We start from the raw sequence: 21,734 nt of genomic DNA on the forward strand, positions 1-21,734 counted from the left end.
ACTTTATGTGTAGCACATTTGTTTCTGTAAACAGTAAAACTCACTGAAAAACAAGGTGTGTAAATGTGTGTTCAATTATGTGAAGATGTTCAGTTAGTTTAGTTAAGTTGGCCCTGACAACAATACAGTGCTAGCTACGCAATTTCATACCAGTTTTTTTAAACATTATTTAAAGCTAAATGGGACAAAATGGTACTGTTATTTCAGCGTGTGCCGCTTTACAAACGGAACCCATACAACATACATATGTATATATATATATATATATATATATATATATATATATATATATATATATATATATATATATATATATATATATATACATACTACGAACACATAACTGAAAACACGTCTTATATTCTAGTTTCTTCAAAGTACTCCCCCCCCCCCTTTGCTCTGATTACTGCTTGGTATTCTCTTGATGAACTTCAAGAGGTCGTCACCTGAAATGGTTCCAACAGTCTTGTAGGAGTTCCCAGAGATGCCTTCACTCTGCGGTCCAAATGACGGTCCAACTAAACGCAAACCGGATGGGATGGCATGTCTCTGCAGGATGCTGTGGTAGCCATGCTGGTTCAGTATGCAAGCCCCCCACCCATCCCACCTCCTCCTCCATGCTTCATGGTGGGAACCAGGCATGTAGAATCCATCCGTCACCTTTTCTCCGTCACAAAGACACGGCGGTGGGAACCAAAGATCTCTAACGTGGACTCATCAGACCAGAGCCCAGATTGCCACTGGTCTGATGTCCATTCCTTATTTTTCTGGTCCAAACAAATCTCTTCTGCTTGTTTCCTCTCCTTAGCCGTGGTTTCCTAGCTGCTAGTGGACCATGAAGGCCTGATCCAGTCTCCTCTAACCAGTTGTTCCAGAGATGTTCTTCTGCTAGAACTCTGTGTGGTATCAGCTGCTCTCTAATCTGAGCTGCTGTTAACTTGTGATTTCTGAGGCTGGGGACTCAGAGGAACTCATCCTCAGCTTAAACATTCAAAGTTTCTCTTTAGAATTCATATTATGGTAAGAACCACTCACCTAAGTAAAGAGAAACGAGTGTCACAGCCAAATAGATGGACTCTGGTGGCGGGAGATTTCACAGCAACAAATAATTAACATAAAATCAAAGGACTCTCACAATCAGATTTCTTTTTTTTTATCTTTTTATTTTTTTTATTTTTAGGGCCTATACAGTAGGCTATATGCCAATTATATGCTCAAAAATAAAATTAAAATATAAACAGTTACTCAAAGCGAGCTAATCCCCTTTTCCATGTTGATAAGAGCCTTAAAATGAGAAGAAATAATGGGACAAAAAGAAATCAAGGGACATTTAAAATAGATAACAATGTGACATGAATTGTGTTTAAATGTTAATTATTTGACAGCACTAGTTATTTATATTTATTATTTTTGAACCTTGATGGAAATAAATCCCTAACAGCTGAAGCTGCTCCAATAAAATGAGATTAAAGTGAAAATCAAAGTCAACACAGTTCATACAGAACTAGTTTTCATCCCAGAGGAGATCATTTCAACAAAGAAGAAGATTTCTGACATTAAAGACACAATCAGAGACAAATGTGACCCTCGTCCTCCATCAACATTTAAACCACAGGACAGGAAGTTGTCTCCTCCTGCAGAAGACACATGTCTTTTCCACCAAGGCAGTTCTGGTGCTGGTTCGGAGTCAGTGCCAAATATTGAACCGGTTCTTTGCTTTTCCACAAAAATAAACCTGGCTCTGGGCCAAGAACCCGGGTTCCAACTCAGCACCAGCGTAGCGCTGGTCTAGAGATAAGAACCGGTTACGTCAGGTGCTGGGAGAAGGTCCCGATGGGCTTTTTGTCGGGAAAATTGGGGCCGACTTGGTCCAACCGGGACGTCTGATCACCCTAACGGTGTTTTGCTTGACGCTACTGATGTTGCCATCGCAAGCTAGCAAAAGATTATAATAAGCGCTAAATCATGGGAAATAACTACCTTTCTTCTTGAACGCGTCCTCGGCCCATAGCGGTCACGGAGAGCTGTCAAGGCCCGTCTTTGAATTCCAGTGGGAATTTGTAAAGCCAGGAGCAAAAGTATCGGCATGTAGTCCTCCATTAGTGTTAATTGTCATGACGCGTTGCTTTGACAACGGAGGTACTTGCAGTCACCCTACTCTGGCTCTCAGGCTGGGGAAAATCGAGCTGGTTCTTAGAAAACTGGCGAGTGGAACCAGCACCAAACTGGCAAGGGCACCAGAACCAGAACCAACACCTGGTTAGCCTTGGTGGGAAAGACATAAGAGAGACACTGAGGAACCAATGGAGACCCCAAACCCAGGATAGAGAGGCTGAGTGAATGTGGTTTTGAAGGTGTGGAGGTGGATCAGTGAGTCAGAGGAGACTCTGTAGAAGGACAGAGAGCCAGCAGGACAGTCCACATACACTGCTACTCTGTTAGAGACAGAGGAGGACGGGAGGTCTTTGTCTATGTTATTGTGACGGACAGAGTAACCACCATCATCAGAGCAGCTCAGACTCCAGGACTGATTATTACGTCCAAACCCACAGACTGTACTGTCTCCTCTCCGTCTGATTCCTATGTAACTCACTGCTATAAGAACTCCTCCTCTCCTCTGGACCTCCCAGTAACAGCGACCAGTCAGACCATCTCTACACAGCAGCTGAGGCCTGTGGTCAAACCTGTCTGGATGATAAGGATATGGCTGATCCTCCTCCACACGGGTCACCGTCATGTTGTTGTCCGACAGTTTGAGTCCTCTGTGTACTGTGTTTGTGTCCAGTTTCAGTTCAGAGACATCTGATGGAGAGAACAAGACACAATACAGCTGCAGGTTAATAACATCATTAGTTAAACTCATTATTATACTGTTAATAAAACAATATTTAATAATGTAATAATTAATAACTGGTTTATAAAGCATTAAATCCATTAACAATTTATTATAATCACCAGATAAAACTTTGTGATAACATCCAGATAATTTTCATTGATATGATTTATTAATCATTTACAAATATTTAAATATATAAAACATTATGAAGCTAGCTTTTCATGCATCCCTGTGGAGGCTGGGGGCATTGAACCTGAGTGGACAGTGTTAAAAAAAAGAAGAGAAAAAAAGATTTCCATTGCTGAAGCTGCTGCGGGGACCTGTGGTCTAAGGGTCTTAGGTGCCTCATGGGGCGGTAACCCACAAACACCCTGGTGGACACCAGTGGTCAGGGAAGCCGTCCGACTGAAGAAGGAGTCTTTCCGGGATATCTTATCCCGGAGGACTCTGGAGGCAGTTGCAAGTTACCGACAGCCCCAAAGGGCGGCAGCCTCTGCCGTGACAGAGGCAAAGCAGCGGGTGTGGGAGAAGTTCGGAGAAGACCTGGAGAAGGACTTTCGATCGGCACCAAGGTGCTTCTGGAAAACCGTTCGCCACCTCAGGAGGAGGAAGTGGGGAATCATCCAAGCTGTATACAGTAAGGATGGGACGCTGTTGACCTCAACTGGGGAGGTAATAGAGCGGTGGAAGGAGCACTTTGAAGAACTCCTAAATCCAGCTGACACGTTCTCTTTGGTGGAGGCAGAGCTGGAGGATGATGGGGAATTCGTCAATTTCCCTGGTGGAAGTCGCTGAGGTAGTCAAACAACTCCACAGCGGCAAAGCCCCAGGGATTGATGAGATCCGTCCAGAAATGCTGAAAGCTCTGGGTGTGGAGGGGCTGTCTTGGTTGACACGCCTCTTTAACATTGCGTGGAAGTCTGGGACAGGCCTAAGTAGTGGCAGACCGGGGTGGTGGTTCCCCTCTTCAAAAAGGGGGACCAGAGGGTGTGTGCCAATTACAGGGTTTATCACACTTCTCAGCCTCCCTGGTAAAGTCTACTCCAAGGTGCTGGAAAGGAGGGTTCGGCCGATAGTCGAACCTCTGATTGAAGAGGAACAATGTGGATTCCGTCCTGGTCGTGGAACAACGGATCAGACCTTCACTCATGCAAGGATCTTGGATGGAGCCTGGGAGTATGCCCAACCAGTCTACATGTCTTCTGTGGATCTGGTGAAGGCGTATGACCGGGTCCCCCGGGAGAAATTGTGGGAGGTGCTGCGGGAGTATGGGGTGAGGGGGTCCCTTCTCAGGGCCATCCAATCTCTGTATGACCAAAGCGAGAGCTGTGCCCAGGTTCTCGACAGTAAGGCAGACTCGTTCCAGGTTCTGGAGGGTTGGCCTCCGCCAGGGCTGCGCTTTGTCACCAATCCTGTTTATAACATTTATGGACAGGATATCGAGGCGTAGTCGGGGCGGGGAGGGGTTGCAGTTTGGTGGGCTTAGGATCTCATCGCTGCTTTTTGCAGATGATGTGGTCCTGATGGCATCATTGGTCTGTGATCTTCAGCACTCACTTGATCGGTTCGCAGCCAAGTGTGAAGCGGCTGGGATGAGGATCAGCACTTCTAAACCTGAGGCCATGGTTCTCAGCAGGAAACTGATGGAGGGCTTTCTTCAGGTAGGGAGTGAGTCCTTACCAAGTGAAGGAGTTTAAAAACCTTGGGGTCTTGTTCGCAAGTGAGGGGACCATGGAGCGTGAGATTGGTCGGAGAATCGGAGCAGCCGGTGCGGTATTACATTCCGTTTATCATACTGTTGGGACAAAAAGGGAGCTGAGCCAGAAGGCAAAGTACTCGATCTACCGGTCAGTTTTTGCTCCTACCCTCACCTATGGTCATGAAGGCTGGGACAAGATCGAAAAAAACAGATCCAGGTTACAAGCGGCCGAAATGGGTTTCTTCAGGAGGGTGGCTGGCGTCTCCCTTAGAGATCGGGTGAGAAGCACAGTCATCCGAGAGGAGCTCAGAGTCGAGCCGCTGCTCCTTCACGTCGAAAGGAGCCAGTTGAGGTGGTTCGGGCATCTGGTAAGGATGCCTCCGGGGGGGGTCCCTAGGGAGGTGTTCCAGGCACGCCCAGCTGGGAGGAGGCCTTGGGGAAGACCCAGGACTAGGTGAAGGGACGTCCAGCTGGGAGGAGGCCTCGGGGAAGACCCAGGACTAGGTGGAGGGATGTGCAGCTGGGAGGAGGCCTTGGGGAAGACCCAGGATTAGGTGGAGAGATTATATCTCCAACCAGGCCTGGGAACGCCTCGGGATCCCCCAGTCGGAGCTGGTTGATGTGGCTCGGGAAAGGGAAGTTTGGGGTCCCCTACTGGAGCTGCTGCCCCTGCGACCCGAGACCCAATAAGCGGTCGAAGATGGATGGATAGATAAAAAGTTTATAGCATTGCTAATAATTCGTAAACAATGATCATTTTGTTGTTAGTTAACATCAAACAACAATTAACTTAGGTGAAAGTACTTATCTTTCTAGTCTTAACGACTACTCAAAGCTCAACTCCATAGTACAGTTACCACACACACACAACACACCACACACACACACACACACACACACCACACACACACACACACACCTGCTCATCAGATACACACACACACACAAACACCTGCTCATTAGATATACACTCACACACACACACACACACACACACACACACACACACACACGATGGCTCAGCATCCTCGTTTATCATCAGACACATCTGAAGGTTTTAATCTGAGTTTGTTAAAGCCGTTTGATGGAAACACACTTTCACCAGATTTATTCTCAGGAGGTTTTTGAACTTCAGATAATTTGATGGACACGTGGATGGAAACTTAACCAGTAATGTTCTACTGAATAAAAACTATCAGCTGTGTATTTAGGGAGAAACTAACACTTACATCTTATCAGATCAGGCCTCTGCGCCCTGGAGGAAGAAACACAGTCAGAATGAGTTTTCTATCCAACATGAGTCCTAACTGCTGTTAGACATGATGCAGAGTCCTCAGGTTGTAGTAGTAGTAGACAAGAAGTCCAGTTAGAGGTAAAGAAGAGCAGGCTGCCTGGCAACAGCAGTAAACACATTCATTAACATGACATTTATACTTCTACTCTAATCATTAACGTGCCTGGGGTTTATCTATATATACCTAATCTATAATAATGATTAGGTAATATAATACCTAATATATAATAATGATTAGGTAATATAATACCTAATCTATAATAATGATTGGGTAATATAATACCTAATCTATAATAATGATTAGGTAATATAATACCTAATATATAATAATGATTAGGTAATATAATACCTAATCTATAATAATGATTGGGTAATATAATACCTAATCTATAATAATGATTAGGTAATATAATACCTAATCTATAATAATGATTAGGTGGTTCATGGGGAAAATACTTTAAAGTTGACCTGGTGATGGTGCTAGACAGAAAGTCAGAATTACTACAATCCATCCAATAGATGATCAGATGTTAAACCTGCTGGTGATGCCAGAGGAACACTCAGAGGATGGATGGATCCTCTGGAGAATAAATGTCAGAACGAGATATGATCTTAACACATTTAGTAGTAGTTGAGGTATTTGAGACTGGAACAAAGCGGTGGACCGATATAACTATCTCTAGAGCCATGCTGCTAACAGGACTACAATATGAATGATAGTTTTATGATTCCAAAACTCTGTGTGTGTTTCCTAACTCAGGCCTATTCTCTCCTCTGAACAGAAACAAGAAGTTCTTCAGCTGAAGGACAAGAACTCGAGGCACCTGCAGAGTTTGAGATCTTGTTGTATGTCCATACCTGACAAGGTCCACTCTCTGTGGTGGAGCATCATGCAGATTCAATCTTCTCAGGGGCTTTTGGATCCCCTCCACTAGAAGATGAAGAAGTCATATTTTATTAATCCAAGGAGGATAAATTACATTGTTCACTCTGTTACAAGCCACTCCCTGCTGTTAATGGATAGCCAGCGTTTAACTCAGGCTAATTAATTAGCTAGTAAGGTGCTGGTAGAAAGAAAGCACAGGAAACAGAGTCTAGTCTCTAGTCCTAGTCTAGTCTACAGGAGGCTCTGACTCATTTTCTGCACTTCGTGTCCGTGGACAGCTGTACGCTTGTACCGGTGTTGATGTTTTTTGCATTGTCAGACACATGCAGCCACTTTCCTGACACCGACTGCGGGACTGATACAAGACCACAGCGGCCCATCGTGTGGAGCCTGTCTCCAGAGCCTCCTCCTGCAGGTGGTCAGCTGTGTGTCTACCTGGTTTACTCTCGGATGGCGGATTCAACTCACCGGTCCTCGTTAATATAGTTTCATGTGTTCACGTAGCTCTCTAAAAGCAGAAGAAAGAGGAGCTGAAAACGCAACTTCACACTCGGCCAATGCGGTGTGCGATGTGATCTTGTGATCTGGACAGGAAGGATAACTCTGGGGGGTGGTTCTTGATTCTGCCTTCTCACATTGCAACACAGGTTGGTGGATCTGAGTGTCGTGCTTCTGCTTTTATATCGCGTATCGTTAGCGTCCTACTAATTAGTAGACTGCCATTGAGTTTGATAATTTGGCCGTTGCTGTCTCATAGTTGTCACATTTACACCTCCCTAAGGAGGCCCCAAGGAGGCATCCTTACCAGATGCCTAAACCACCTCAACTGGCTCCTTTCGACGCAAAGGAGCAGCGGTTCTACTCCGAGCTCCTCTCGGATGCTAGCCACCCTCCTGAGGAAACCCATTTCGGCCGCTTGTACCCTGGATCCCTTTCTTTCGGTCATGACCCAGGATTCATAAACATAGGTGAGATTAGGAACAAAAACTGACAGGTAGACTGAGAGCTTTGCCTTCTGGCTCAGCTCTCTTTTCGTCACAACGGTGCGATAAATGGAATGTAATACCGCACCAGCTGCTCTGAATCTCCGACCAATCTCCCGTTCCATTGTCCCCTCACTTGCCAACAAAGGTATTTAAACTCCTTCACTTGGGGTAAAAACTCCTTCCCTACCTTAAGAAGGCACTGCATCGGTTTCCTACTGAGAACCATGGCCTCAGTTTTAGAGGGTCACAGAACAACGATGCCATCAGGACCCCATCATCTGCAAAAATCTACGCCTCGATATGATTTCCATAAATACTACAAACAGGATTGGTGACAAAGCGCACTCTGGACGGATCTCATCAATCTGTGAGGCTTTGCCACTGTGGTGTTGTTTATCTACCTCGGTGACTTCCACCAGGGAGATTGACAACAATCATCCTCCAGCTCTGCCTCTCCCATAGAGGGCGTGTTATGGATTGTGCTGGATTTAGGAGTTCCTCTAAATGCTCCTTCCACCACCGTATTACCTCTTTAATCGAGGTCAACAGCATCCCATCCTTACTGTACACAGGTTAGATGGTTCCTGCTGCTTTGCCTCTTTCACGGCAGAGGCTCCAGCCCTTCGGGGCCTGTCGGTACCTTGCCACTGCCTCCAGAGTCCTCTTGGATAACATATCTTGGAAAGAATCCTTCAGAAGGACGGCTTCCTTGACCAACGGTGTCCATTACTGTGTTCGTTGATTACTGCCCCCTGAAGCAACGAAGACCACAGCTCCCTGCCGCAGCTTCAGCAATGGAAATTTTGAACATTGTCCACTCCGGTTCAATGTCCCCCGTCTCCACAGGGATGCATGAAAAGGTCCGCCGGAGGTGTGAGTTGAAATTTTGTTGGACCGGGGCCTCCTCCAGATGTTCCCAATTTACCCGCGCTACCAGTTTGTTCTTACCAGGTCTGTCCAGAGTCTTCCCTCACCCCCTGACCCAACTTACCACCAGACGGTGATCAGTTGACAGCTCAGCCCCTCTCGTCACCCGAGTGTCCAAAACATACGGCCTCAGATCAGACGAAATGATTATAATGTTGATCATGGACTTACGGCCTAGGATGCTCTGGGACCAAGTAAACTTATGAACATCCCTATGTTTGAACATGTTTGTTAAAGACAATCCATCGACTAGCACAGAAGTCCAACAACAGACAACCACCCTGGTTTAGATCAGGGAGGCCGATCCTCCCAATCACGCCTTTTCCACGCATTCCATGCAGAAAGTTGAAATTGTGTAAACTTTATGGTAATGAGCTATGACGTGGTCCAGCGGCAAACAACCAGCAACCAATCAGAATATAGACGCCCTTCATGCTGGCTGATCCAGAAGAACATACGATGTGACTGCCCTGAGACGTCAGAGCGTCAAAAGCTTCCCCATAAGTTTTGGCAAGCGTCCTTGACAGGGCGGACAGAGCTTCTTTTGCAGCTCAAGTGGGCGGCGGTGTGTATGTACAGATATGTCACAACGCCAGATGATTAATCAGTAAACTTAGTGTCAGACAGGTTCAAAGGTCTGGACCAAGGCAACAGTATTCTATAAATACAGACCTGCAGCCTCAGCAACTGGATCCCTCTGAACCTTCTTTCCTGCTGCCATGCCTTTTCCTTCCTTTTGCTTCTGGAAAGAGAGAGAGACAGTTACACAATGATAAAAACCATGGGCCTCATTCACTGATATTGTCCTAAGTTTTCTCTTAAATATGATCTCAAAAAAGTCCCTAAGAAAAGTCTACGTCGGATTCATGGCGTGTTCTTAAACAACAGAATTGACCACACCTGTGTCCTTAGGATTGATGAATCCCACGTGCCTGTTGTTCCTAATTAGCATAAGAAAACGCTCTGTAAATTCCCCTTTAAGGACATGACACTTCCTGTGCTTCTCCTGGGAAGTGGGAGACCGCCTTCAAGAGATGGTTGTTGGAGTTGCAGATGACTTGTACATTGCATTGGTGCAGGAAGTACTGAAGCTCAGTACGTAAGTAAAAGTACAATTAACCAGAGACATATTTAAAATGTGTGTAAGAGTGCTCTTGAGTGTTCGTAGATTTTGTTCTAAGCAAATCCAAGATAAGAAAACATTAGTGAATGTCAGACTCTTCATAAAAAGTGTGTAAGAGGGGTTTAACAGCACATTTCTCTGTAAGACCGGTTGGTTGTATTTCTGCATTTTGTCTAAATATTAAACTGTCTCAGCGGGACTTGAGTGTTAATGAAGAGATTTGTTCCTCACCAGTTTCTCCAGCACTTCATAGACAGCTTTGTTGAGTTCATCTTCGTGCATCTGGAACAGCTGTTCTGTCTCCGTTGTACACTCTGTTGTACACAACATAAAGTAAAGACTAACGTTAGAGCCCGGCATCACCAGCTGTTTTTCTGTGTTAATTCACTGAATCAGAGGTGAATGATGTAGTTTCCTCACCAAGGGCTGTGGGCCTTCGTTCAGGTTCCTGAACCCAGCATCTCTCCATCAGTCTTTTCAGCTCCGTCAACCCGGCAGCATCGCCCGTGATATGAGCCAGCTGTGGACGCTCTCCTTTCGGGATGCGCACTATTATTATTTCGGGTCTTGAACCTACATTGGAGGAAGAATTAGAAAGGCTGTCAGAGTGGTCTTGAGGTTAAATGAGACCGTGTTAATACCTGAATAGACGGTCTAGACTGATGCTTATGTAAAGGTTTAGGTTCAATCTGCTAAATGGGACAACTCTGCCACCTGCTGTTGTAAATTTAATTGAGTAGAGCTGTAACAATTCCAAATCACTGTACAATTAATAGTTTAAAAAATGATCACAACTAACCAAATAACTGTCTCTTTAAGTCAAATGTAAAAGAACTGCATTTAGATAAGGTCTAACATTGAGTAGCAGTAGCACATGACATGCTGTCCTAAAGATCTGTTTGGACATATATGAAATTTAAAGCACTGCAATTATTCATTTCATATATTACTGGCAGCAGCACAGTGACCTCTGCTGTAAGGCAGCTCCATCTCCACCTACAGAGTCCTGCCATTCCTGCACCACGTGTAAGATTACGTTAGATAATACTTTATTCATCCTACAATGGGGAAATTCTCTTGTTACAGCAGCAATTTGTCCACAGTGAGAAGCAAAACAACCACCAATCAACAGGCAGACTACAGATAATGTGCAAAAAGTACTGAATGAGTGTAAAGTGGCATTATATAAGAAGTATTGTAAAGTAAAGTAAAGTGAGGTGGCCATAATGCAAAAAATATTGCAATGTAAGTAAGTGACATTAAAATGAATAATATGTAATTAAATAATTTAACAAAAGTAAGTAACTATAATATAAATTATATTAAAGTGTGAACAAATGTAAGTAATAATACATAAGTAAGTACTCGGAACGGAAAAATACAAACATGTACAGATATTTATATAATAATGCAAACAAAATACAAGACACAACAGTCACTTACGCCCATATGGTTGTTTCCCCGTGGCAATGGACCAAAGGAGTATCCCATAACTGAAAGACAGAGAGTTTCATGTCAGGATTATTATCCATATCATAACAATCACACCCTGGTTGGTCGCTGGCTGGATTGTTGTCATCTGTTAATTAATGCTCATGTGAGTCATATAGGAAATCTGTGCATGAAGTCCTGTTAGTATCCCTCCACCTGAAAACAATTCCCTCTCCTGTTAAAGGACTAAGCGACTGATATTTTGACTTCCTGTCAATACTGAACATGTGTTAGCATGGCAGCTGGAGTGATCCCGTCTCCAGTTATTATTTATTAATTGATAAATTAAACACTTTATTGGAGTGCTGGTTCGATGCTCTCATACCTGTAGATATCAAAGGCTCTGGTAGGTTCGTATGATGTGTTAAAAGACTCTGGTGGCATGTATGGTAGCGTCCCTCCTACTGGTCCACTGTCCTTGGAAACCTGCGTGACGCTGCAGGAAATCCGGGCAAGGCCAAAATCTGTAAGCTGCAGAGAGAATTAGCAAAGAGAGGAAGGAGACAGAAGAGGTTCTTCATTTGAACGGGTGTGCAGAGGACAGACATGAAACCAGCTATGAACATGAAGGAGTCTTAATGAATATTCATGACTGTTGTAATTAAGCTTTAATGTGTAACAGTTTGGTATTAATGAACGTCGTTAATTAAGACCATCAGCTCCACACAACTCTCTCTGTGGGTTGGTTTGGGCTTCATGAGACTGTTGGGGTTAGACAAAGACCTTGACAAACAGGTAGTGGGGGTAAACTGGGAACGTCTGAGAAGGCCCCTGTTTGAGAGATCTTTAAGTCACACCTCCGGCCGACCTTTCTGGCTTCCCTGAAGGTCGAGGGCATTGAACCTAAGTGGGCAATGTTCAAAGCTTCCATTGCTGAAGCTGCAGCGGAGAGCTTTGGTCTCAAGGTCTTAGGATTCTGAGATTGAAGAGAAACAATGCTGATTTGGTCTACATGTGCTTTGTGGATTTGGAGAAGAGGTTTGACCAGATCTCCCGGGAGATACTGTTGGAGGTGCTGCAGGAGTAAAGGGTGGAGGCTATCCAATCCACGTATGTACATGCAGAGCTTGTGCTGGTTCATGGGTTGCTCCTTTTCACCAATCCTGTTTGTGATATTCAAGGATATCAAGATGTAGTTGTGGGGGGGAGGGGTTGCAGTTAGGTGAACAGGAGATTGCTGTTTTATGCAGATAATGTGTCCTGATGACAACATCAGTCTGTGACCTCCAGCACTCACTGGATCTAGACCAATGGAGCTAGGTTCATGTGTAGAGACCCTGGTGATGCTGAGTCCATGTGTAGATGTGCTCCATTTAACCTCCAGACTAAATGGAGCCTGAAAACTGTGCAAACTATTGTAAAAGTATAAAGTAAACATGAGGCCTGGCCTCCCCTCAAAGCCTGGGACTCACCTTGGCATTGAGAGAGTCGTCCAGCAGCACGTTTTGGGGCTTCAGGTCCTGGTGGAGCACGGGTCGGGGCAGAGTGTGGAGGAAGTTTATACCCAGAGCCACTTGGTGAGCCAGTCTGAAGACCAGCGGCCAGGGTGGAGTTCCCTCCAATGCTTCCTGTAAGATGGTTTCAGATCCACAAAGTGGATAATAGTGGAGATAGTGGAGACAGTAAGCTACACCTACACCTTCACCACCATTCAAAGGTTTGGAATATGATGTTATATTTATGTTTTTCTTCTTTTCTTTAGTAATGAGTATATTATATTTATTTATTCTATACTTTTGTATTGTTAATGCAAGACTTTTACTTGTAGCATGAGTATTTTTTACAGAGTATTCCTACTCTAAAAGATATAAGTAGTTGTTCCAGCCCTGGTCACCTGTAGGGAGGCCAATGATCCTCTCTTCATGAGATCCATGACCACACCGAGCCGTCTTGACCCACCAGAGGGCGTCTGACCCTTGAAGATCCCTCGGACGGCCATGACATACTGGTTGGGGGCTTGACTCATCATCTTGATCTCATGCAGCAAAGACTTCTCGCTCCTGTGTGTGTTTCTTTGCATTATGAGTAATTCTCACAACTTTATGTAGTTATTAACAGGAGATTCTTTGTAAGCACTTACCCCTCGCCCTGAAGAAGCAGTTTAATGGCCACGTCACAGCCCCACTGATGATGCCTGGCTTTGTAGATTTGTCCAAAACTCCCAGCACCAATCCCCTCCCAGTCCCTGAGGCTGGAGTCTTCAACATACTGTTCCATAGTTCACTGGAGGAACAAATTATTGGTGTTATCAACCCGAGTCCTGGTTAGACTAGGGATCCTAGGATGTCCGATGCCTTGCACATGTACTTACTTGTAGTCATAAAATGACTCCGATACTACCACAACCGATACCACCTCATAGCAACGTGACAATAACTTCTCTACCAAGCAGGTATAAGTGATGGAGGAGGAGCAATGCCAGCTGTTTGGAGATTCTTGGCTGTAACAAAATAACTAGGCTCTTGCACTTGACAACCAGCCATTGTCAGTTGTTAAAGGGCCTATATTCTGCTCATTTTCAGGGTCATAATTGTATTTTGAGGTTATTCCAGAACAGGTTTACATGGTTTCATTTTCAATAAACACCGTATTTTTGTAGTATTGCACATTGCTGCTGTTTTCACCCTGTGTGTTTAGGTCTCTGTTTTATCTCCAGAGTGAGACATCTCACTAGTTTTATCTCCAGAGTGAGACATCTCACTAGTTTTATCTCCAGAGTGAGACATCTCACTATTTTTATCTCCAGAGTGAGACATCTCACTAGTCTTATCTCCAGAGTGAGACATCTCCCTTCTATCCTATCTTTGTTGGGAGCTGCACATGCTCAGTAGCTCGGTAAGATCCATCAGCTGATAACTCTTTCTCCAGCTTTGGTCAGTCCAAGGCAGGATCAGCTGGGAGACTTCTTCTAGACCAGGGACACAACAGGGACAGGAAGTAGAACAGGGACAGGAAGTAGTTCTTTTGGAGAATATGGTCGACTAGTGGCAGTTGGAGTCGTGTTTTGATATTGAGAATGAGCTAGCATGCTACGGTTAGCCACCTCGTCTCTAGTGACGTAGAAAGCCGTGCAGATGTTGGACAGCTCACCCAGAGACGGAAGACAGAGGACATTCAGAAAACCGGATGTCACTCTAAACAAGATAGATAGATAGATGGATGGATGGATGGATGGATGGATGGATAGATAGATAGATAGATAGATAGATAGATAGATAGATAGATAGATACATAGATAGATAGATGGATTAGATGGATTAGATACATAGATACATATATAGATAGAGATGAGGGGTATCCGGGGGGGTCTTCTGCTGTTGTAGACCATCTGCCTCAAGGTTGTGCGTGTTGTGGCTTTGCTGCACCTCGGTTGTAACGAGTGGTTATTTCAGTCGAAGTTGCTCTTCTATCAGCTTGAATCAGTCGACCCATTCTCCTCTGACCTCTAGCATCAACAAGGCATTTCCCCCCCCCAGGACTGCTGCATGCTGGATGTTTTTCCCTTTCACGCCATTCTTTGTAAACCCTAGAGATGGTTGTGGATGTAAATCCCAGTAACTGAGCAGATTGTGAAATACTCAGACTGGCCCGTCTGGCACCAACAACCATGCTACGCTCCGGATTGCTTAAATCACCTTTCTTTCCTATTCTGAGATTTAGTTTTGAGTTCAGGAGATGGTCTGGACCAGGTCTGGACCAGGACCATACCCCTAAATGCATTGAAGCAACTTCCATGTGATTGGTTGATTAGATAATTCCATTAATGAGAAATTGAACAGGTGTTCCTAATAATCCTTTAGATGAGTATCGATGTTACAGTAATCACCACATCTGGTGAAGCCCATTCATAATGCGTTTCATGTCCCCAAACTGAAAACCTTTCTTTAGTTCCAGATATGAACATTGAGAACCTTTAACAAATGAGAGTCTGTAGGATTCAGCAAAGCCAAAGGTGTGTCAGAGGTTTAAGATGGTGGTTTTGAACGCACCCACTCCAGTTTCACCGATGCTGCAGACCAGTTTTGACATGCTCTACATTTTTCCCTGACCAGGAAGTTGAGCTCAGATTGAACATGAGAGCCTCGGGCAGTAATACATGCTAACCTGGTTCAGATCACGTCATTTAACACAGAGTTGGGAAGTAACGAAGTACAAATACTTCGTTACTGTACTCAAGTAGATTTTTCAGATATTTTTACTTTACTATTTATTTTTTTGGCGACTTTTTACTTTACTCCTTACATTTTAACATGAATATCGATACTTTCTACTCCTTACATTTTACAAAATTGGCTCGTTACTTTAGTTTTGTACTGAAGCTCGTCTATCAGGTGTGATTGTGAGTGCATGTCGGAGAATCAGAATCAGCTTTAAATCCAGTCCTAATCTAGTCCTCACTAAGTTTAATAAAGTTTAATACCAAATTGAATCTAATTGGAGGGGAACATACACAGACCTCTCACAGAATCACACTTGGATTCATATCTTGGTACTCGGTCAGAACCTGGAGTCTCTGTCACAATAAATAATATGTTTTATATATGTTTTATATACTGTATGTTTTATACATGTTTTAGGCCTATTGGCGGACATGCATTTAACATGTAGCCAATGGCATATAAATAATAAATAATAAAGAATAAATAATAATGAATGAAGAGACTTTCTCCATGTCCACTGTAGTCCCTCAGCGTCTCTCTAGTAACATCGGTCTGGTCTAGAAAGCTTTGTTATTCTAAAGCTACTTTTACTTTATACTTTAAGTAAATATCCAAGCCTGTACTTTGTTACTTTTACTTGAGTAAAGAAGTTAAATTAGTACTTCTACTTTTACCAGAGTATTTTTTAACACAATTATCTGTACTTATACTTGAGTACGGGCAGCGAGTACTTATGTCTTCTCTGGATTTAACTCAGAGACAAATTCTACAGAATATTTCCAAAAGGTATTTATGAATCATCTCATCAGCATGAAGAAACCTTCCAACTGTCCAGTTAAACAGAGACACATCCCAATGTGATCACCGTGATCTGATTATCAGACATTTACACATTCCTCTGCTAGGATTCTCACCTGCTGAACTCTTCAGGTCCATTAAAGACTCTTTCCACCTTTGTGTGTGGAGGAAACACTGGCAGAGACCAAGCTGCTCTTCTCTCGTCTTCCTCTTCAGTCCGGGTGTCTGAGTGTCTGATCAGAAGACAACGACACACCCTCATGACTTCAGTCCACGTCAAGAAAAAAATATCAGTTACATAAAAACCTGTTCAACAGGAGGTAGATGTCAGCTTATAAGAAATTAAATTCCTAATCTCTGCTTTTCTAACTCAAACATTAGGTATAATTTCCTATAAATAAAATAAATAAATAAAATTATTGACCATAAATTCCAAAAATAACTGTAAAACTAAAGTTATTAAGTTAGTGTTACGTAGTGTTGAAAACGTCGAAAAAAGTGACAAAAGTGTTAAAAAAAGAGACACAAAACGAAAAAACAAATTAAAAAACATCGATAAAAGTGTTGATTTTTTATTTTTACCGGAAGACAACACTTATTTAATTATTCGCTCTGTACTGTGAATTTTATTATTATAGTCTGGTCTTCAACCTGTTTTTGATTAATTGTTTTTTTTAACTTTTATTTACTGTTCTTAATTTGGTATTATGTACAATATTTGATATATTTTTAATAATAATGTTTTTGATGTTTTATGTAAAGCTCTTTGAACTGCACTGCTGCTGATTATTAATAATAATATTTCCTCTTGAGATTCCAAGGAAGAGATTTCATTTATTATTATATCAGAGCTTTAGACACACACACACACACACACACACACACACACACACACACACACAACACACACACACACACACACACACACACAATCTGCACGACACTTCCAAAGAAACTTGTTAAATAACACACCCACACCCACATACACACACACACACATATACACACACACACACACACACACACAATCTGCACGACACTTCCAAAGAAACTTGTTAAATAACACACCCACACACACACACATATACACACACACACATACACAAACACACACCCACACACACACACACACATATACACACACACACACACAATCTGCATGACACTTCCAAAGAAACTTGTTAAATAACACACCCACACACATACACACAGACAAACACACACACACACACACACACACACGCACACACACATCCGGTACAGGCCAGACCGATAGACCACCAGACTGAAACCTGAGGCCTGCAGGCTCCAGTACAGGCCAGACTCTACAGGCCTGTCCCTCACAAGCTATATTGTTTTTTAATTAAAATTAATTTGTAGTTATCATAACCAACAAGTTAACAACGTTTATTTTTTCAGTTCAGTTGATCTTTGAGATTATTTTTCTTTTTGAATCAACCATGTGATAAATTACACAAAACACCACATCCGGTCGAGACTTTCAAAATAAAACATCACAAAGAGAAAAGGATGCATTTAATTAAGATTATTTAAATTTTTTCTTCTTGAATCAACCTTTTGATGAATTGCACAGAATGCTTCACATTGCATCCGGCTGAGACTTTCAAAATAAAACACGACAAAGAATCCCAACAAAAACTTCACTTAAACAGCGTTCGCACGTGGCTGTTGTTCTTCTTCAGGTGTTCCAGGCTCAGGTGGGAGTTTGGAGAGGATGTGGTCCTTCACCAGCCTCTTGAAGCACTAGCACTTCATGATGCGATATATATATATATATATATATATATATATATACATATAGAGAGAGAGAGAGGAGGAGAGAGAGAGAGAGAGAGAGAGAGAGAGAGACAGAGAGAGAGAGAGAGTTTCTCTCAGGAACGTTTCCCCCTGTCTCTTTTTTTGCATTTTATATTTTTATATTTGTGTTGACACTCTCGTTGAGACTAGGTCCTGGACTGTGTATAATGACAGTAAAGGCTTTCTACTCTCTGTCACAGCCAAATAGACGTTGCCATGGCGACCTCTGGTGGCGGGAAATTTCACATCAACAAATAATCAACATAAAACCAAATGACTCTCACAATCAGATTTATTTTTTAATTTTTTTAATCTGGGATTTTATTTTTAGTCCATATCACCCAGCCCTATACAGTAGGCTATATGCCAACAATATGCTCAAAAATAAAATGAAAATAAAATGAAAATAAAAACAGTTGCTCAAAGCGAGCCAATCCCCTTTTCCATGTTGATATAAGCATTAAAATGAGAAGAAATAATGGGACAAAAAGAAATCAAGGGACATTTAGAATAGATAAAAATGTGACATTGTGATTAAATGTTAATTTTTTGACAGCACTAGTTATTTATATTTATTATTTTTAAACCTAGATGGAAATAAATCCCTAACAGCTGAAGCTGCTCCAATAAAATGAGATTAAAGTGAAAATCAAAGTCAACACAGTTCATACAGAACTAGTTTTCATCCCAGAGGAGATCATTTCAACAAAGAAGAAGATTTCTGACATTAAAGACACAATCAGAGACAAATGTGAACCCTGTCCTCCATCAACATTTAAACCACAGGACAGGAAGTTGTCTCTTCCTGAGAGGACACAGAGACACTGAGGAAGCAGGCCAGACCGTAAACCCAGGATAGAGAGGCTGAGTGAATGTGGTGTTGAAGGTGTGGAGGTGGATCAGTGAGTCAGAGGAGACTGTGTAGAAGGACAGAGAGCCAGCAGGACAGTCCACATACACTGCTACTCTGTTAGAGACAGAGGAGGACGTGAGGGCTGTTACTCTGTCATTGTGACAGACAGAGTAACGATCATCAGAGCAGATCAGACTCCAGGACTGATCATTTCTTCCAAACACACAGACTCTACCGTCTCCTTTCCTTCTGATTCCTCTGTAATTCACTGATATCTCAACCCCTCCTCTCCTCTCTACCTCCCAGTAACAGCGACCAGTCAGACCATCTCTACACAGCAGCTGAGGCCAGTACTCAAACCTCTCTGGATGATCAGGATATGGCTGATCCTCCTCCACATGTGTCACCTTCCTGTTGTTGTCAGACAGTTCGAGGTTACTGTGGGCTGTGTTTGAGTCAAGTTCCAGTTCACAGACATCTGATGGAGAGAACAAGACACAATACAGCTGCAGGTTATAACGTCATTAGTTAAACTCATTATTATACTGTTAATGAAAACACTTACATCTCATCAGATCACTCCTCTGCGCCCTGGAAGAAGAAACACAGAATGAATTTTCTATCCAACAGGAGTCCTAACTGCTGTTAGACATGATGCAGAGTCCTCAGGTTGTAGTAGTAGTAGAGAAGAAGTCCAGTTAGAGGTAAAGAAGAGCAGGCTGCCTGGCAACAGCAGTAAACCCATTCATTAACATGACATTTATACTTCTACTCTAATCATTAACGTGTCTGGGGTTTATCTATATATACCTAATCTATAATAATGATTAGGTAATATAATACCTAATCTATAATAATGATTAGGTAATATAATACCTAATCTATAATAATGATTAAATAATATAAAACCAAATCTATAACTAGAAAATGCATTTCCTGCAGAAAATGCGTGGGAATGCTAAATAGATGAATTGTTAAAGCTAACCTCGTTGAATAGCTTAAATCAGCGAAATTTGTAAGAATAGTTGAAAAGTAGGAATGGTTAAAAAGTTGAATAACACCACTAATGTAAAAAAGTCGGAAAAATTAAAAAAAAAAATTAAATGCTAAAGCTAAACTGGATAAATAGCTTAAATCAGTAAGAAGATGTTGAAGTAGTAAGAATAGTTGAAAAATGCTGAATAGCTGCAGCTAACCTGCTTGAATAGCATAGATCAGGAAGAAGAAGCTTAAGTAGTTAAAATAGTTGAAAAAAAGGAATGTCTTTAATTAAGTTGAACAACACCACTAATGTAAAAAAGATGTGAAAAAATATATTTTTAATTAAATCCTAAAGCTAAACTGGATAAACAGCTTAAATCAGTAAGAAGATGTGGAATTAGGGAGAATAGTTGAAAAATGCTGAACAGCTGAATTGCTATAAATTAGTAAATGTTGTAAGAATAGTTAAAAAAAAGTAGAAGTGGTTTTAATTACGTTGTATAACACCACTAATGTAAAAAGGTTGAAAAACAAAGAGCATGTGTCATAACCACCGCACCACCACTAAAGCTGTTTAGTGTGCTGTACATTGTAATATAGAATGAGACAGAGATAGAGACAGACAGACATACAGAGTATTGCAGTGTCTGGGAGACGGTTGTCATGGCTACATATGATCAGTGGCCATGTTTGTAAACACAGCTAGGAAGCCTTTCATCTCTGTGATGTCATCTCTTTGATCTGTAATCAGTTAACAATGCAGCTGTCACCTGCTTTCACCCGCTATTCAGACACTGAACAAGCTCTCAAACAAATAGTCACACCGTCGATGAAATAACCTCCTTGTGAGCACCAGAAGGCCTTTTTGAACGTATTGATAGAAAATGTATGTGGATACAATTAAAAATGTGGGCATATCTGCGATTTAAAAAAGGTCTGTGTTCTGCTCAAAAATGTGGACGATGTTTAACATGGCAGTGAATGGAGGAAGATTTGGAACTGTTGTCATTTGAAAGCTTGCTGAGCAAAAAATATAATTCATATCGCATTAATGAGCACATGTGCTGAAACTAGACTAGATGTATGAACAGTCCATGACAAATTAGAATTGTTGGCGTGGGAGCAAAAGAAAAGGTGGTTCATGGGGAAAATACTTTTAAGTTGACCTGATGATGGCGCTAGACAGAAAGTCAGAATTACTACAATTCATCACATGGAGAACATTAATGTCTGAACCACATTTCATTACAATTCATCCAATAGATGATCAGATGTTGAACCTGCTGGTGATGCCAGAGGAACACTCAGAGGATGGATGGATCCTCTGGAGAATAAATGTCAGAACGAGATATGATCTTAACACATCTAGTAGTAGTTGAGGTATTTGAGACTGGAACAAAGCGGTGGACCGATATAACTATCTCTAGAGCCATGCTGCTAACAGGACTACAATATGAGTGATAGTTTTATGATTCCATTCAAAATTTCTGTGTTTCCTAACTCAGGCCTATTCTCTCCTCTGAACAGAAATAAGAAGTTCTTCAGCTGAAGGACAAGAATTAGAGGCCCCTGCAGAGTTTGAGCTCTTGTTGTATGTCCATACCTGACAGGGTCCACAGCAGGCAGAGTCCCTTCTCCCAGGGTCTGTTGGATCCCCTCCACTAGAAGATGAAGAAGTCATCTGTAAAGTTATCTGTAACGTTTCTCGAGATAACTCTTGGTATGAATTGATACTATAAATTAAAAGGAATTGAATCAAAGGTCTGTAATTCAGGTCCATTAAAGACTCTTTCCACCTTCGTGTGTCGAGGAAACACTGGCAGAGACCAAGCTGCTCTTCTCTCGTCTTCCTCTTCAGTCCGGGTGTCTGAGTGTCTGATCA

General features: G+C 42.3%; 2 protein-coding genes and 1 long non-coding RNA gene across 5 annotated transcripts; 1 reads left to right on the top strand and 2 right to left on the bottom strand.

The window, feature by feature from the left end:
- Window positions 1-1,404: 1,404 nt before the first annotated feature.
- On the bottom strand, window positions 1,405-21,727 carry LOC116678719 (receptor-interacting serine/threonine-protein kinase 3). 3 transcript variants are annotated; one of them, XM_032508466.1, is made up of 13 exons: window positions 21,649-21,727; window positions 16,317-16,354; window positions 13,323-13,465; window positions 13,077-13,242; window positions 12,655-12,810; window positions 11,568-11,713; window positions 11,195-11,244; window positions 10,172-10,324; window positions 9,983-10,065; window positions 9,301-9,370; window positions 6,688-6,760; window positions 5,765-5,790; window positions 1,405-2,802 (listed from the first exon to the last, which is right to left on the bottom strand). In XM_032508466.1, exons 3-13 carry the CDS (start codon window positions 13,457-13,459, stop codon window positions 2,261-2,263), a joined length of 1,602 nt encoding a protein of 533 aa, XP_032364357.1. In that variant the 5' UTR covers window positions 13,460-13,465; window positions 16,317-16,354; window positions 21,649-21,727; the 3' UTR covers window positions 1,405-2,260. The 3 variants fall into 3 exon arrangements, with proteins under 3 accessions (XP_032364357.1, XP_032364358.1, XP_032364356.1); XM_032508467.1 differs by lacking the exon at window positions 21,649-21,727 and having other exon boundaries at window positions 9,301-9,367; window positions 16,317-16,436; XM_032508465.1 differs by lacking the exon at window positions 21,649-21,727 and having other exon boundaries at window positions 16,317-16,436.
- Window positions 5,797-18,075, top strand: LOC116678721 (uncharacterized). Its single transcript, XR_004329384.1, has 3 exons — window positions 5,797-5,875; window positions 7,378-7,381; window positions 18,063-18,075. It is a non-coding gene; the product is annotated as an uncharacterized LOC116678721 (long non-coding RNA).
- On the bottom strand, window positions 18,584-21,636 carry LOC116678720 (stonustoxin subunit beta). The gene is made up of 3 exons (XM_032508469.1): window positions 21,456-21,636; window positions 19,437-19,462; window positions 18,584-19,349 (listed from the first exon to the last, which is right to left on the bottom strand). The coding sequence occupies exons 2-3, from the start codon at window positions 19,441-19,443 to the stop codon at window positions 18,787-18,789; spliced, it is 570 nt and encodes a 189-aa protein (XP_032364360.1). The 5' UTR covers window positions 19,444-19,462; window positions 21,456-21,636; the 3' UTR covers window positions 18,584-18,786.
- Window positions 21,728-21,734: the final 7 nt, after the last annotated feature.

This window comes from Etheostoma spectabile, unplaced genomic scaffold (genome assembly GCF_008692095.1).
Source record: "Etheostoma spectabile isolate EspeVRDwgs_2016 unplaced genomic scaffold, UIUC_Espe_1.0 scaffold00007887, whole genome shotgun sequence".
Lineage (NCBI taxonomy): Eukaryota > Metazoa > Chordata > Actinopteri > Perciformes > Percidae > Etheostoma > Etheostoma spectabile.